At 41.9% G+C, this 17,431-nt stretch overlaps 1 protein-coding gene across 2 annotated transcripts; it reads left to right on the top strand.

Annotated features, from left to right (window-relative positions):
* The first annotated feature begins 12,282 nt into the window (after positions 1 to 12,282).
* On the top strand, positions 12,283 to 16,495 carry LOC131737907 (uncharacterized). 2 transcript variants are annotated; one of them, XM_059029816.1, is made up of 2 exons: positions 12,283 to 13,411; positions 15,841 to 16,495. In XM_059029816.1, exon 1 carries the CDS (start codon positions 12,457 to 12,459, stop codon positions 13,147 to 13,149), a length of 693 nt encoding a protein of 230 aa, XP_058885799.1. In that variant the 5' UTR covers positions 12,283 to 12,456; the 3' UTR covers positions 13,150 to 13,411; positions 15,841 to 16,495. The 2 variants fall into 2 exon arrangements, with proteins under 2 accessions (XP_058885799.1, XP_058885798.1); XM_059029815.1 differs by having other exon boundaries at positions 15,794 to 16,495.
* Positions 16,496 to 17,431: the final 936 nt, after the last annotated feature.

The raw sequence follows: 17,431 nt of genomic DNA, 5'->3' as shown, positions 1-17,431 counted from the left end.
TGGACACAATATCGAAAAGATTTATGACTGAGTTTTTGAAGTTAAAATAGATGTTGTTGCCAAGGTTAAAAATACAAAATGAAGTATACACATACATACCATTTAAATGGTTTCAAATTGCAATACTTTGCATATTAATTTGTTAATATTGAATTTAATTATATCAGGTTTATCTGCCCATATCAATCTATCATATTCAGGAAGAAAGAAACAGAGAATTTGATTATCCATTATCAGCTGCAACATGGAGAGCGCCTGCGTGGGAAGAAGTGCTTTGTGGAAAAGTGCAGAGCAGTTTACAGTTTGAAAGCAGGTTGACAGATGCAGAAACTAAACTTAAACGTACAAAACCTACATAACAGGGCCTTCAAGCCAGTAATCCGTGACTCCTGCATGATGTGGGAAATCTGAGAAAACCCAGCAGAGCTAAACCAAGTGTGTGTAAAGTGCTACAAGATCCAGGACTTGCTTCAACGAGTAAGAATGCTAGAAATGGAGCTGCATGAAATAACAGAGCAACAGGAGTTTGAGGAGCTGGCACACCCAAAATTCTTGGAAGTTTGCAACCCTACCAGACAGAATGCCACCAAAGAGATAGAAGAGGGTCAAAACAGCTGTGTTCAGCTAGGCTGAGACAGGGAAAAAAGAAACATATTCAAACATAACCACCAGAAATCAAAACATCAAACAAATTTGACCCACTTCAAAATTTAGATGATCAAAACCAGCATCAAGAGAATGAAAGGAACAACATCCAGGACCCCATAAATGGTGCTGGCCAGGCAGCAAAAAAAAGGGAGGTCATGATTGTTGGGGACTCCATATTGAGAAACACAGCAAGTTCAATGAGCAGCCTGGACCCCCTTACAACAACACTGTGCTGCCTTCCAGGAGCCTTTGTCACGCAAATCACTGAGAATGTGGACAGGCAGGACAGAAGAGGCAGAGGGGTATCACTATACATCAAAAGTAATCTTGAAGCCCAGATGTTAAATCTGGAAGAAGAAATCAACGCAGAATCAACATAGGTCAGAATAATGGACACAAATTCAAAGGGCATAATAATAGGGGCATGCTATAGACCGCCAAATTCAGATATCAAGCAAAATAATCTGTTATACAATGACATTAGAAATGCGTGTAGCAAAGGAGAAGCCTAACGCAATTTGTCAAGGCACCGACATGCCACCGAGGGGAGGCATGCCTTGATTTAGTCTTTTCAAATAACGAAGACCGAGTAACTGAAACAGAGGTCAGAGAACCATTGGCAAACTCAGATCATAACATGGTCTCATTTGAAGTGCTTTTTAAAGCCCAAAAAGTAATGACTAAAGCTAAGGTTTACAATTTTAAAAAGGCAAACTATGAAGGAATGAAACGAGACTAACAGAAGTAGATTGGAGTAAAATAGAGAAAACATCCACAGAGAAAGGATGGCTATTTTTAAAAAATGTAGTACTAGAGGCGCAAAACAAATACATCCCAAAGATAAACAAATCAAAATGTAAAACAAAATTGCCAAAATGGTTTAATAGATCAATTAAAAAAAATAATCAGAGAAAAAAGGCACTTTACAGAGAATTTAAAACTGAACAAGAACAAAGTACAAAGAAAAAGTACTTGAAACTGCAAGCGCAAGTCAAAAAGGAAGTTAGAAAGGCCAAGAGAGAGATAGAAATGAACATTGCCGAGGGGGCTAAAACCAATTCCAAAAAGTTTTTCCAATATTACAACAGCAAAAGAATTCAAGGAGGAAGTAAAATGTCTGAGATACAAATGGCAAAACCATAGATGAAGAGAAAAAAGCATATATATTAAATGATTAAGTTTTTACACAGGAGGATATGGACAACATGCACCTCATGTCGACCTGTTCCTATCCAGTTTTAAATAACTTTAACATAACAGAGGAAGAAGTGTTAATGGGACTAGGACTTAAAATAAACAAATCCCCTGGGTTGGATGAGATCCTTCCAATAGTACTCAAAGAAATTAAAGAAGCTATTTACAAACCGGTAACAAAGATCATGCAACAGTCTCTTGAGACAGGGGTTGTACCGACAGACTAGATAATTGCAAGCGTAATACCGATCCACAAAAAGGGAGACAAAACCAAACCAGGTAACTATAGACCAATAAGCCTGACTTCTATTATATGGAAACTTATGGAAACTATACTACGATCCAAAATGGAAAATTACCTACATGGTAACAGCATCCTGGGAGACAGTCAGCATGGTTTTAGGAAAGGGAGATCGTGTCTAACTAACTTGCTTGATTCTTTTGAGGATGCAACATCGACAATGGATAATTGCAAAGCATATAACATGGTTTATTTAGATTTACAGAAAGCTTTTGACAAAGTCCTGCATAAAAGATTAATGCTCAAACTGAATGCAGTAGGGACTCAAGAAAATGCATGCACATGGATTAAGAAGTGGTTAAAATGTAGAAAACAGAAAGTACTGATTAGAGGAGAAACCTCAAAATGGAGCAAGGTAACTAGTGGAGTACTCTTCCTTTTGAAGCTTTTTTTTAGCCCCTTCATCTCAAATTTTCATTTTCATTTTTGAACATTTCAAACAGTTTGCGTGAACTGTGAAGCTGCCCTGCTACTATGATCGCTAGTAGTAATCTATATATATATATATATATAGATTACTACTAGCGATCATATCATGGAGGCTAGTTCTATCTTTTTTTTTAAACAACTCTTACTGAACTTACAGTATATAATTTAACTATATCATTTCCTGTTCCAAATGGAGAACCATGATAAACAAGCAACATAATTTATATTCTGAGGCCCAGATTTATAAGAGGATTGCACATGTTTTAAAATGGGCGCTGAGGGTTCTGAATTCTTGGATGGGATTTATAAAACACACGCAATGGCATAAACATGCAATTAAGATGTGATTTGCAGGGGCAATGTCTGTGTGCGCTTTAGCCCTTGATGCACAAGTAATTCTGTATAAGGGAGACAAAACCGAACCAGGTAACTACAGATCAATAAGCCTGACTTCTATTATATGTAAACTTATGGAAACTATAATAAGTTCCAAAATGGAAAATTACCTATATGAGAACAATATCCTGGGAAACAGTCAGCATGGTTTTAGGAAAGGGAGATCATGTCTAACTAACCTGCTTGATTTTTTTGAGGATGCAACATCGACAATTGATAATTGCAAAGCATACAACATGGTTTATTTAGATTTCCAGAAAGCTTTTGTCAAAGTCCCGCATAAAAGATTAATTCTCAAACTGAACGCAGTAGGGATTCAAGGAAATGCATGTACATGGATTAAGGAGTGGTTAACATGTAGAAAACAGAAAGTACTGATTAGAGGAGAAACCTCAAAATGGAGCGAGGTAACCAGTGGTGTACCACAGGGATCAGTATTAGGTCCTCTGCTATTCCTAATCTACATGAATGATTTAGATTCTGGTATAGTAAGCAAACTTGTTAAATTTGCAGACGACACAAAAATAGGAGGAGTGGCAAACACTGTTGCAGCAGCAAAGGTCATTCAAAATGATCTAGACAGCATTCAGAACTGGGCAGACACATGGCAAATTACATTTAATAGAGAAAAGTGTAAGGTACTGCACGCAGGCAATAAAAATGTGCATTATAAATATCATATGGGAGATACTGAAATTGAAGAAGGAATCTATGAAAAAGACCTAGGAGTTTATGTTGACTCAAAAATGTCTTCATCTAGACAATGTGGGGAAGCTATAAAAAAGGCCAACAAGATGCTCGGATATATTGTGAAAAGTGTTGAATTTAAATCAAGGGAAGTTAAAACTTTACAATGGATTAGTAAGACCTCATCTAGAATATTGTGTTCAGTTCTGGTCACCTCATTACAAAAAGGATATTGTTGCTGTAGAAAGAGTGCAAAGAAGAGCGACCAGAATTATCCCGGGTTTAAAAGGCATGTTATATGCAGACAGGCTAAAATAATTGAATCTATTCGTGGACTACGCGGCAATCTGATTCAAGCATTCAAAATTCTAAAAGGTATTGACAATGTCGATCCAGGGGACCTTTTTTTACCTGAAAAAAGGAACTAGGACCAGGAGTCACAAATGGAGATTCGATAAAGGGGTATTCAGAACAGAAAATAGGAGGCACTTTTTTACATAGAGAATTGTGAGGGTCTGGAACCAACTCCTCAGTAATGTTGTTGAAGCTGACACCCTGGGATCCTTCAAGAAGCTGCTTGATGAGATTCTGGGATCAATAAGCTACTAACAACCAAGCGAGCAAGATGGGCCAAATGGCCTCCTCTCATTTGTAACCTTTTATTTTTATGTTTTATATGGTCTTTTAAGATCATACCAGTAATACATTTTATAATTTATTTCCTAGGTGTAATGGTAAGTAGTAATTGCCAAGATTTTATTCATTGTATAGTAGAATATTTGATTTGACATTACTATTAAAACCATAGGCCTGCTTTCAGTTAAAGTTTGCTGCCTCTATTGATCGTCTGTGCAATCCAGAACTCACAGAGGCATAGCACAGTCATAACATAATGTAAAAAGGTCAAAAGTGACTTGCTGAGCTAAAAGGTCATCAACAGGGATCTTAAGAGCCAAAAGAGTGTAGTGTCAGAGTGGGTCATAATATCATTCTTTGTATGAAATTAACAGAATTGAAATATACAAAGGGGATCCTAAGCCATTCTCTGTGTCTACTTGGTTTATGGTCACAAACTCCCCCACTGACAAAGAATGCTTTTAAAAGGAGTCATAAACTAACCATTGCTGAATGAATCAATTTGGTGCCGGCAGAAAACAGTACAGATAGAAAGTACTCTACAAATACAGCTGACAGGGGTCAGAACCACAGACCAATTGAGAACAATGGGCTGTCTCTGAACGAGAACAACCAATGAGAAACGCCCCACATGGACTCGGGCACAGCCCAAAATAACCAAGCTAACCAATCACAGGGTGGAAGTGAGAATCACAAAACCAGCCGTGCGACTTCCAGGCAGGAGCACCCTCTCCACAAACAAAGAGTTTTTCCACACTAAGCAAGTTCATCAACAAGCTGATCTCCATTTGAAAATAACTATTTGTTTATTGCGAGCCTACGGAATACAATGCATACAGCAAAGTACTGTCTTCATTGTAACTTCAGATCCAAAGAGCTGCAGTGTTCATTAACACAGATTGACTTCTTTATATGGAAATCGATAAGTATTCGACATATCTAATATTAAATACTTTAGACTCGAGAAAGTAACTGTAGTAAATGCTACCAAGTTAGTAGATAAACTGTTCTAGGAATAGAATATAACTTCCTGTTTTAGAGTGTGTAAGAAATGTATTTTGTTTGTTGAAATGTGCAACTCAAAGGAGTTGCCTCGTAAATGCAGAGAATTTGATCATTGCCCCATTTCTGAGCTAATTTGAATATAGAATCAACTGAGGTTGGTACATCACGCCTAAACTAAATTAACACGGTAAAACTAATTTGCTAAATTAGGTACAGGAATGTTGGATTCCGTTCTGAATGGAAAGTTTAATTAATTTTTATACATATTGACATGATCGATTACAACGAGAAACGGGTATTGAAAATACTGATGCAAAGTAGACACTTTGTGTGATAAGCCATATTTAATATTAATATATTAACCATGTATGCTAATGATGTTATGGTTGTTGTAATCGTTTGACTATGCAATCAATGAACTGTATGCTATTCATGCATATATCTAACCAATAGCCTTTCCTCTCTGTAATATTAGATTGTGCACCCAAATACAAATCACAAACTCAAGAGTACAACTGAAAAATAATGTCGGCTTGTGAAAGTAGCTGCGAGAGCATGCCTGCACCTGCAAACTAAAGATGGCAGGAATCAAGATTTACCTGCCCACCTCATTAGAAGGAATCTGTCATTCAAATAGTGCCACTCTGTGAGAACGACACTTAGTTTCATAAATTGACAGCAGCAATTTAATTTCACTTTAATCACATTTGATATAAACATTAGTTATTACAGGTGCATCCACTGACTTTTATGGAGGTATATCGTGCTGCTGCCCAACTAGAAAGAACGAAGATGCTAAGTCCAGGATGGGAACAAGGATATAGACATGGCAACCATGCTTCAGGATAGATCAGAGTTCCTGAAGCTGTTCCTAATCTTGAAAACTTACTGAATGTTATTTCAAGTTATCTGTGATGATAGGAAACAATGCAGCATTGTTATAACTTAGAAAGATGTGATACTGTCTCGTTAAGGCTAAAAAATGTTTTACCTTAGTGGGTGTTTAGAGGGGGTTGTATTGACTTTGGTAATTTGGATAATACTGTTATCTGCCATGAATTATACTAAAAATGTAGGAGCAACACAGTTATTTGATTGTTTACCATTGAGATTTACCTTGTTTTATAATACTAGAAAAACTGCCCTTCTGTGCTTTAAGAAATGTATTTAACAGATGCTAATTTGCTTTACCCAGGCATTTTTTTCAGGTCATTAAATTAGACCGTGTACATTGTAGCCTGTGTTAAAATAACAAGATCTGTATACAAGTCTTATATATGGTGTGTAGAACTTGGGGAAATCATCTGCTGGTAGAGTTAAGGCAGACGAAATGAGATAAGAACTAGGGTAATGACAGGCTAACCTCTTATAATATCGAATGTTCATTTTTACTTATTTCATTCACAGTACTGTACAGATACAATCTGTTTTGTGAACGAGATTACATAACGTGTGGTTGATTAAATCTACTGAATTTCCAATTTCTTCAGCTGTGATAAAAATGAAGGTAATGCATTTAACACATCTTCTGGGAGTGCACAGTGGTTTAACAATTTTTTGTGCAATGCAATAGCTTAAGAATAGCATGGGTAACACAATGGGATGGTTTTTTTTCTCTTTGTATTCAAGGGACTTAGTGTAATTGAGAATTCCACACAGGGTTTCTCATCTATTACTAAAAATTGTTTTTTGAATTAATGCTGAAGCACAGTGTAATGAAGTCAGTTGTTGAAAGTTACTACATTAGCACAATGATAGTGTCTTAAAAAAACAGGACAAGAGCACATTTTCATTGTATTTGTTAATGAACATTTTCTAATTCCAATCTAATATATAAACCGCAGGCAGATGGGTTGAACTAATAATAATAATAATAAAAATAATAATAATAATAATAATAATAATAATAATAATAATAATAATAATAATAATAGTTATATTTTTAACTGAAGCTGACACCCTGGGATCCTTCAAGAAGCTGCTTGGTGAGATTCTGGGATCAGTAAGCTACTAACAACCAAACGAGCAAAATGGGCTGAATGGCCTCCTCTCATTTGTAAACTTTCTTATGTTCTTATGTTCTAAACTGCAAGACCAAAGGGAGACCGCACTGTGGTTGATCCCCGGAGCCAGCATCGCAGCCATTGTGTGTGCTGATGCGCTAGGGAGGCAAAATAAGCTGATCCCTGGAGCCAGCATTACACTTCAGCCATCAACACCAGACAGAAGGATATCTACATCATCATATGGAAGGAAGCGCAAATGGATGGAGACACATATGGATCACATTAGTTTACTGTAAAGCTACGTCTTAGTTGGTGCTTATCTTGGCAAGAGCCGAGTTCAAATCAGCATGAAGTTTTAACATCTACTCTTGTGTAATGGAAATCAACTGAAACCCCAAGCTTACTTATAAATAGTCTCTTACATACAATCTTGAGGGGCAGGTCAGGGAGAGATCAATTAAAAAAAAATCTTAAATAGCAATCTTTTATACAGGTAACAATGCTCAGTTTTGTTGAATACTAAGGTAAAACTCTAAGAAAGTCAAATGTTTCGCTAGTGCCTTCTTTGGTGTACTAAATATAAACTGTATATATGCAGTAGGTATGTTTGTATAAAGCAGTTGTGGACGTTCTGCTGTTTTCTTTAAATGGGGCTTTCGTCAAGGGCACCCACATGTGTTGGGTTTAGCTGGAGGTCTCGCATCTACAAAAAATATAGATTTTATTTAAAAGAAAGTGGTCATCCTGATTTTAAATCAGGTTTTAGAGCTCTGCTGTTTCTTCTGGGTGATTTTCTTTCAACGTAGCAGAGCTCCAACATCTTCAAAGTCATAAGACTGAAGTCATAAGATGATATGACATCTCCAGCAGACTAGCTGTACCCCCCCTCCGCTCCCCTGCCTCCAGAGCCCGCTTCTTCTCTACCCTTGCCCCTCAGTGGTGGAACGACCTACCCACGGATATCAGGACTGCTCAGTCCCTGACCATCTTCCGGCGCTTCCTCAAGACATACCTGTTCAGACAGCATCTGTAAACATCACAACTCTCGACCATACTGGACTATATGGCACCCAATTGTACCAGTACTTTGCTCCATACCTTGCCACACTCAATTACTGCTCCTAACTACAACTACTTACTGTATCTTGTATTTGATTTTACTCTTATAGATAACCGTACTCATGTTGTTTGTAATTGCTCTTATTTGAAATCATTCTCACACATTTATCATACTTACTACGTGTTCTTACTGGACTTTACTCATATAAGCAAATATTTACTATACGTTTTAACTGCTCTTAGTCAAACTTGCTCTTACTTATAATTTACTGTATTCTTTATGTTGCTCTTGCTTAAATTTGATCTTATTGTACTTTCATAAAAGCTCTTATCTGTATTATGATATTCTGTAATGTACTATTTTATCATGTGATACTTTGTACAGTGATATTTTATAACAATTGTAAGTTACCCTGGATAAAAGATGATAATGCTGTAAAGTTCCATATCTTGCTACTGTAGCTTTAAGATGGTTTTAAAACATACCTCCCTGTAAAAAATGTAAACAGAGTTCCCATAGAAGGTCAAGTAATTGAGACTGTGGTTAAAGATAAGGAAGCGGATATTCATATGTGGATCACATTACTGTATTATGGCAAGTTTCAGTCACTTTATATTTAGTAAATGTATGAATGTACCTGTTCTTAATTCTCCATGTCAAAGACTTTCTTATATACTTTGAAACAATGGAAATGGCATATGGGTCCCTGCATTGCCAATTAAACATAAATCAATAATGTGCATAAATAGAAGCAGAACTAAACCCTCAAATTTATTTCACATACCTTAACAGTAACAAGATCTAAAACTGGTAAAGAAGTTGTTTTGACATAGATGTGTTTCTCTGCAAGTGTGCTGATCTACACAGTTGATCTGCAGGTAATGTTACACATCTTTTTCTGGATGGCTGCATGTAGACAGCTCCCGGGACCAGGAGCCTACGGTTCAGAAATTACTACACATGCGAGACCAGTACAGTTCAGAAACTAATACACATGGCCCTGGGTTAAATTAGAATGTATTCTTGGAAGCGCTGCTAACCTAACTCCACATTTTTTTTGGGAGGAACAGTACTTATGAAGCGACACTGAGCAACAGCAGCAGCAGCAGCTTCTTAATGCAGAATTTTTTTTTTAGCGTTTTGTTACACAGGCTTTTAGATACTCTTGAGTACCAAAATTGTAATTGTAATTGTATTGGATCACTCTGTTATCTGCGTGTTCTACAGTGAGATGATTTCCATTACATGAGAGTAGGTGTTAAAACTTCATGCTGATATTGTACTCAGCTCTCGCCAAGATAAGCACCAACTACGACATTGCTTCTTTTACTGTTAACTAATGTGATCCATCTGTGTTTCCTTCCATCTGATGATGTAGATATCCTTCTGCCTGGTATTAATGCCAGATGCTGGCTCCAGGGATCAACCACAGTGCGGCTTCCCTAGCGCATCAGCATGACAACCGTCTAGGCTGAGTGAGTAGGGTACTTCTCTGGTGTCTTCACGTGGGCACCATCCATCCTTGGTGTTTCATCGACTAGCCCACAACACCTTAAGAGGGTTTGACAGTGATTCTGGCGTCCTAGCATCACCCCCTCCATCCCCCACTCAGCTAAGCCCAGCTTACTTACCTTCCTTTACCTTACATTGCTTTCTTTCTATTGTGCTTGAGGTCCCCAACCAGAATCTTTACATCTCAACTAGAGCCAGTTGTTGCTCCTCTCTGCTGCTTCAGATAAGTTCTTCAACTCTTGACCACTGAATCTGATGTCTCTGAGAAACCGTGTTGTGGAGTGTGCCACCAATCCTCGACAACCCACCTCCACTGGGTAAACCTGGACTCTCCATCCTCGCTGTTCCACTTACCGAAGTTTCTTCCTTTCATACGCCTCATCCACAACATCCACCCATGGCACTGTTAACTCTACCAGGTGAACAAGGCATGTTGATCCAGACCACAAGACAATATCAGGTCAAAGGTTGGTGGTGGCAATCTCAGGTGGGAAAATAAGCCGTTGTCCAACATCTGCTAGCATTTTCCAGTCTCTAGCAGCTTCCAGTTGTCCTAGTTGAGTTTTGGTTTTAATACCTTTTCTTGGAGGTTGCTCCCCTGGACAGAGGAATGTTATTCTTTGTGCGTCATATAATGCTGGTATTGGTGGCAACCTGTTGGTCATGCTGCGCTTGTCTTCCAATGCTTAGGCCAAACATCACAGCACCTGGTCATGGCGCCAAGTAAACTGTCCTTGGCTAAGAGCCACCTTACATCCTGTCAAAATGTGCCTTAATGTTGCAGGTGATGAACGCAAAGGACTTGAGGGATCCTCTCCTACCCAGAGGTTTAGGTTCTGTGGTGATGGAAGAACATCATTATTATTATTATTATTATTTATTTCTTAGCAGACGCCCTTATCCAGGGCGACTTACAATCGCAAGCAAATACAAATACATTCAAGTGTTACAATATAAGTCATACAATAAGAACAAGAAATACAATAATTCTCAAGTGTGACAAACCACAATTCAATAATACAGCAGATAATAGTGAAAGTTACATCAGGATATGATTAAGTAGTGATAGTTACATCAGGATATGATTAAGTACAAAATACTACAGATTAAACACTTGGGAGATTACAATATTCTGAGGTACAGGATTAAATGCAGTAAAATAGGGGGCAGATAAGAGCAAAATAAAGCATATTTAAATGAAGGGTGATAGTGTCCCAGGATACAACAGAGGAGTTCTACAGGTGCTGTTTGAAGAGGTGAGTCTTAAGGAGGCGCCGGAATGTGGTCAGGGACTGGGCAGTCCTGACATCTGTAGGAAGGTCGTTCCACCACTGCGGAGCAAGGGTGGGGAAGGAGCGGGTTGACCTGATGAGGAAACTGATCCTACTCTGTTCCATTGTCCATTGTCCATAGGTCTTGCCAGCCGATCTTGCGTTGTTCCACACTCTCCCATCGCATTCATTCCCCCTGCTTGGCCTGGGAAACGGCCTTTATGCACCTCATCCTCTCCTCCTGCTTTTGCACCTCGTTGACTACCAGCTTCCTCCGTTGAGCTGGGGCTGCTTTGTGCCATGTAGTAGGAGCTGAACTGAGACCAAGGCCTCCTCTTCCATGCTGTATTTGCCACATGTATCACTGATATGAAGGGCAGCCTTTGCATCTTCCACAGCTTCCTTTGCCGCCCAATTTCTTCCTGTTTTCAACACAGGTGCTGCCTCCCTCACACATTCGTCATGTGACTCTACCAATGCCGTTTTGAATCGAACCTTGGCACACTTAAACTCCTCAATTAGAGGTGAGACAGGCAGCTGCATTATTCCTTTACCATACCCTTCCACTCTGCTGAGGCAGCATGGAACTCTTAACCATTTACTGACGTATGAACTGATTAACGCTTCCAGCTTCTCTACTATTGTCAAGGAAACCTCATACACAGTGAGTGGCCATAGAAGTCTTGGCAATAGACCAAACTAAAAGCACCAGAGTTTAAGTTTGACCGGTAAAGCATTGCTGTCTATGCTTTTGAACCCTTGTAATCACTCACTTCTCCCACACAAACTGTGTCCTTTAGGTCACCATCATACCATCTCCAAAGACTTTTCATTGGCTTCTCAGACACTGTCGGTATTGCCTCACCATTAATGTAGAACCTCTTATCCACTACTTTACCGTTAATTATAGAGATGCTCCTTGACTCAGTGGGCTTGAATTGCATTTGTGCCTATTCAATGTTATTGATTACACCGTGTAACAATTTTTTTATTTTTTTTGGTTCCTGGGTAGTAAGTGTTATTTCCTAATTGCTTATGCCTCAAAAGTATAGAAAATGGCTATTATTCCCCACAAACTTTGCTTTTGTGACCAGTACAGTGATATTTTGAAATGTACCTATTTTCCAGAACATTCCAGATAGATTCAGTGCTGAGTAAACTTGGAGTAACTTTCTAGAACTTCCCAGTAATATAAATAGTAGTATAAATACAGGGGCCGTAAGCCCACCAGTTCAGTTTAGTTCCAGCTGCCTAAGTGGATACATATCTGCATTTTTCTGAGATGGCATCAAGGTCATAGGAGACTTCAAAATGGTGGCATTCCTGATGGGTCTCCAAGGCGGTTTTACCAAGTTCCCTTGCTATCTTTGCCTTTGGGACAGCAGGGACACCAAGGCGCACTACCACAGGCGGGACTGGCCACAGCGGACCGAGTTCTCTGTGGGGAGGAACAACGTCAAGTGGGAGCCACTGGTGGACCCCCGGAAGGTGCTGATGCCACCACTGCACATCAAATTGGGCCTTATGAAACAATTTGTCAGAGCTCTAGATAAGGAGTCGGCAGCCTTCAAGTACCTTCAAGACTTCTTCCCTAAGCTGTCTGAGGCAAAGGTCAAAGCCGGTGTCTTCGTCGGACCACAGATAAAGAAGATCCTGGAGTGCAATGAATTCCCCAAGAAGCTCACTAGTAAGGAGAAAGCGGCTTGGAACAGCTTTGTCGCAGTGGTTCGGGGCTTCCTGGGCAATCACAAGGCCGAAAACTGTGTGGAGCTGATTGAGACTCTGGTGAAGAACTACGGCACAATGGGCTGTAGGATGTCCCTCAAAGTCCATATCCTTGATGCTCATCTTGATAAATTCAAGGAGAACATGGAACCTACAGGGAACCAGGGAGAGAGGCAGATAGATAAGTTCCTGCTTTTTGTAATTGTAACTACTACATTTGGTGACATTGTAAGGTGGTGTTTGAATTGGCTGAGTTTGTGTGTGATTAGTACCAGGTGAGTGGCTAAATTGATTAGCAGTTGATTTTGCTATTTGATTGGTTTCCACACAGTTTAGTTGGTTCTTTTGCCAAGCAGGGGTAACAACATTTATTCAAGCAGCTTATTTTAGCGCCAGCACGAAGCGCCAGCCAACAGAAGAGCCTCAACAAAAGAGCCGGGAGTCTAGCTGTGGGAGTCCAGCGAGGGGAGGCCTGCGCTGAGACGCTGTTCGACTAGATCCGAACCTAACAGCGCTCTGGAAGAAGCCATCTACTAGTCAGGTCTGTATCCTCCACCCCACTGCTCCTACTGTGCCTTTTGTCTTGCTTGTCCTGCTATGACTGTCTCTCACATCCCTGTTCTGTCCTCCCGTCCTCGTCCTCTGCCCTCCCTCCGCTGTTGCTCCTCCAACCCCTCTAACCTCATTTCTCTGCCTCTCCCCCCCTCCCGCACACTCTCTGGTGCATTCTGGAACTGTCACTCTTCGGCTAACAAAGCTGATTTCATCTCTGCCTTTGCCTCCCACCTCTCGCTCGATTTCCTTGCTCTCACTGAAACCTGGCTGTCCCCTGATAACACTGTTACTCCTGCTGCCCTGTCCTCTCTCTACGTCCTGTCCCATACCCCGCGTCTCACTGGACGGGGAGGTGGGACGGGTCTTCTCCTCTCTCCCTCCTTACTCTTTTCTGTCCCCTCCGATCTCATCTCACTCTCTGTCAGTACCTTTGAATTTCATGCAGTCCAACTAACCTCTCCCTGTCAACTCCTGCTCATTGTTCTGTACCGCCCCCCTGGGCCTCTCACTCACTTTCTGGATGAACTCGACTATCTACTCTCCTCCCTCCCCTCTCTGTCTACCCCGACTGTCCTGTTGGGTGACTTCAACATCCATCTCTCCAACCCCAGCCACTCTGCTGGATTCCTCCCTCTCCTTCACTCCTTCGACTTCTGTCTCTCTCCGTCCCCTCCTACCCACAAAGCTGGCCGTCAACTGGACCTCACCTTCTCCAGGGCCTGCTGCCCCTCCAACCTCTCTGTCACCCCCCTGGACCTCTCTGATCACTATTTCATCTCTTTTTCTCTGTCTCTCCCCCCTCTCCCTGCTCCTCCTACCCCCACTGTCACCTCTCGCCGTAACCTCCGCTCTCTCTCCCCCTCTGTCCTTGCCTCCACTGCTCTCTCTCACCTCCCTCCTATCGACTCCTTTTCACAACTCTCCGTAGACTCTGCTACCTCCACCCTCTTCTCCTCACTCACCTCCTCCCTCGACTCCCTCTGTCCCCTCACCTCCCGACCTGCTCGCCCCTCCCCTCCCCATCCCTGGCTCTCCTCTGTGCTCCGCTCGGCAAGAATCACACTGCGATCTGCTGAAAAGAAATGGAAGAGAACCAAACTCCCTGCTGCCCTAGACCTTTACCGCACTCTTCTCTCCTCCTTCTCCTCTACTCTCTCCTCTGCTAAATGTGCTTATTTCCAATCTGTAATCCAAACCTCCACTAACAACCCACGTAAACTATTCTCTACCTTCTCCTCCCTCCTAAACCCTCCCCCCCCTCCTCCTCCCTCCTCTATCTCCCCTGACGACCTTGCCTCCTTCTTCTCTTCTAAAATCTCAGATATCCGCAAACTCTTTAACACCTCTCCCTCCCCCGCACCCCCTCCTGCTCCAACCCCTACACCCACTACATCCCCTACTAACTCGCCCTCCCTCTCCACCTTCTTGCCCCTCTCAGACTCTGACCTCTCCTCCCTGCTCCAGGGTCACAAACCCACCACGTGTGCCTTGGACCCCCTCCCCACTCACCTCTTTCAAGCTGCTGCTCCTGCTCTACTCCCCTTCATCTCCTCCCTCCTCAACACCTCTCTACTTTCTGGCATCTTCCCCTCTGCCTTCAAAAAAGCCTCTATCACTCCCCTCCTCAAAAAACATACCCTCGACCCTACCTCCCTCCAGAGCTACCGTCCTGTCTCCCTCCTACCCTTCCTCTCCAAAACCCTCGAGCGGACTGTACACCGTCAGCTCTCTGCTTTCCTGTCCAACCACTCTCTGCTTGACCCTCTCCAATCTGGCTTCCGCTCTGCTCACTCCACTGAAACCGCCCTTCTGTCTGTCACCAACTCACTTAAGTGTGCCCGAGCTGCCTCTCTCTCCTCTGTCCTAATTCTCCTCGACCTCTCTGCTGCCTTTGACACTGTTGATCACTCTATTCTACTATCATCTCTTGCTGACCTGGGGATCTCTGGCACTGCTCTGGCCTGGTTCTCCTCCTACCTCTCCAACCGCACTTACCAGGTAACCTGGCGTGGAGCAACTTCCACACCTCACCCTCTCTTAACTGGAGTCCCCCAAGGGTCAGTCTTGGGTCCTCTCCTGTTCTCTCTCTACACCCGCTCCCTGGGCCCCCTCATCGCATCCTATGGTTTCTCATACCATTTCTATGCTGATGATGCTCAAATTTTCCTCTCCTTCCCCACCTCTGACTCCACCATCTCCTCCCGTATCTCTACCTGTCTGTCTGCTATTTCCTCCTGGATGCACTCGCATCACCTCAAACTCAACCTCTCTAAATCAGACCTCCTTTTCTTTCCCTCCTCCTCCCCCTCCTCTGATCTCTCTATCTCTGTTCCTCTGGAATCTACAACACTCTCTCCCTCCTCCTCAGCTAAGAACCTTGGAGTCACCCTGGACCCCTGCCTCTCTTATTCCCAGCACATCTCCACTCTGGCACGCACTTGCAGATTCTTCCTGAGCAACATCCGAAGAATCCGACCCTTCCTCACCAACTATGCTACCCAGCTCCTGGTCCAGGCCCTGGTACTCTCCCGCCTAGACTACTGCAACTCCCTCCTGGCTGGCCTCCCTGCGTCCACCACCCGTCCGCTCCAGCTCATCCAGAACTCTGCTGCTCGCCTGGTGTTCTCTCTACCTCGCTTCGCCCACGCTACTCCACTACTCCGCTCGCTCCACTGGCTCCCGATCACCGCTCGCATCCAGTTCAAGACTCTTGTACTAGCCTACAGATGCCTTGATCAGACTGCACCCAGCTACCTCCAGACCCTCATCTCTCCCTACACCCCCACTCGACCTCTCCGCTCCGCCTGCACTAGAAGACTGGCTCTACCTCCGCTACGCTCCCCTGCCTCCCGAGCCCGCTCCTTCTCCACCCTTGCTCCGCAGTGGTGGAACGACCTTCCTACAGATGTCAGGACTGCCCAGTCCCTGACCACCTTCCGGCGCCTCCTTAAGACTCACCTCTTCAAACAGCACCTGTAGAACTCCTCTGCTGTATCCTGGGACACTATCACCCTTCATTTAAATATGCTTTATTTTGCTCTTATCCGCCCCCTATTTTACTGCATTTAATCCTGTACTTCAGAATATTGTAATCTGCCAAGTGTTTAATCTGTAGTATTTTGTACTTAATCATATCCTGATGTAACTATCACTATTTAATCATATCCTGATGTAACTTTCACTATTATCTGCTGTATTATTGAATTGTGGTTTGTCACACTTGAGAATTATTGTATTTCTTGTTCTTATTGTATGACTTATATTGTAACACTTGAATGTATTTGTATTTGCTTGTGATTGTAAGTCGCCCTGGATAAGGGCGTCTGCTAAGAAATAAATAATAATAATAATAATAATAATAACATGGGAGCGTACTCGGAGGAGCAAGGCGAGCGCTTCCACCAGGATATACTGGACTTTGAACGCCGCTACCAAGGACAGTATAACGAGAACATGATGGGAGTCTACATTTGGGGGATGATTTGTGAAAGTGATTTACAGTATAATCGTAAATCTCGAAAAACTACTCGCTTCTAAATCTTTTGTAGTCATTTTTGTATTACTTTAGTATAAATACATGTTAATTTGGATTCATATGTTGTTTTTTTCTGACTTTATGTGAACGAAAAGACACAAATTCGCCCGTTTTCTCATTGGAAATAGGTAAATTTCAAAATATCACTGTCCTGGTCACAAAAGCAAAGTTTGTTGGGAATAATAGCCATTTTCTATACTTTTGAGGCATAAGCAATTAGGAAATAACACTTACTACCCAGGAACAAAAATTGTGTTACATAGTGTTATTTTGCCCAATAACCGATTAATGCAGGCTACTGTTGTAGTCATGATTGTCATGTCATCCATCTATGCTCTAATTGGTGTCAGTCACATTCCAGAAGCCAATCGTTCTCCTCCAACTACCCATTTTGACGCCCCAATAATTGCCTCCATTGCCATGGTAAAAGCCAGTGGAGAATTGGGGAACCTGCCATTATTCCAATTTCTA

The sequence above is a fragment of the Acipenser ruthenus genome, chromosome 9 (assembly GCF_902713425.1).
Source record: "Acipenser ruthenus chromosome 9, fAciRut3.2 maternal haplotype, whole genome shotgun sequence".
NCBI lineage: Eukaryota > Metazoa > Chordata > Actinopteri > Acipenseriformes > Acipenseridae > Acipenser > Acipenser ruthenus.
This window is presented reverse-complemented; position numbering and strand designations above follow the sequence as displayed.

Excerpts from the sequence above, each read along its gene's own strand:
- LOC131737907 (XM_059029816.1), top strand. The coding sequence starts at position 12,457 with ATGGTGGCATTCCTGATGGGTCTCCAAGGCGGTTTTACCAAGTTCCCT.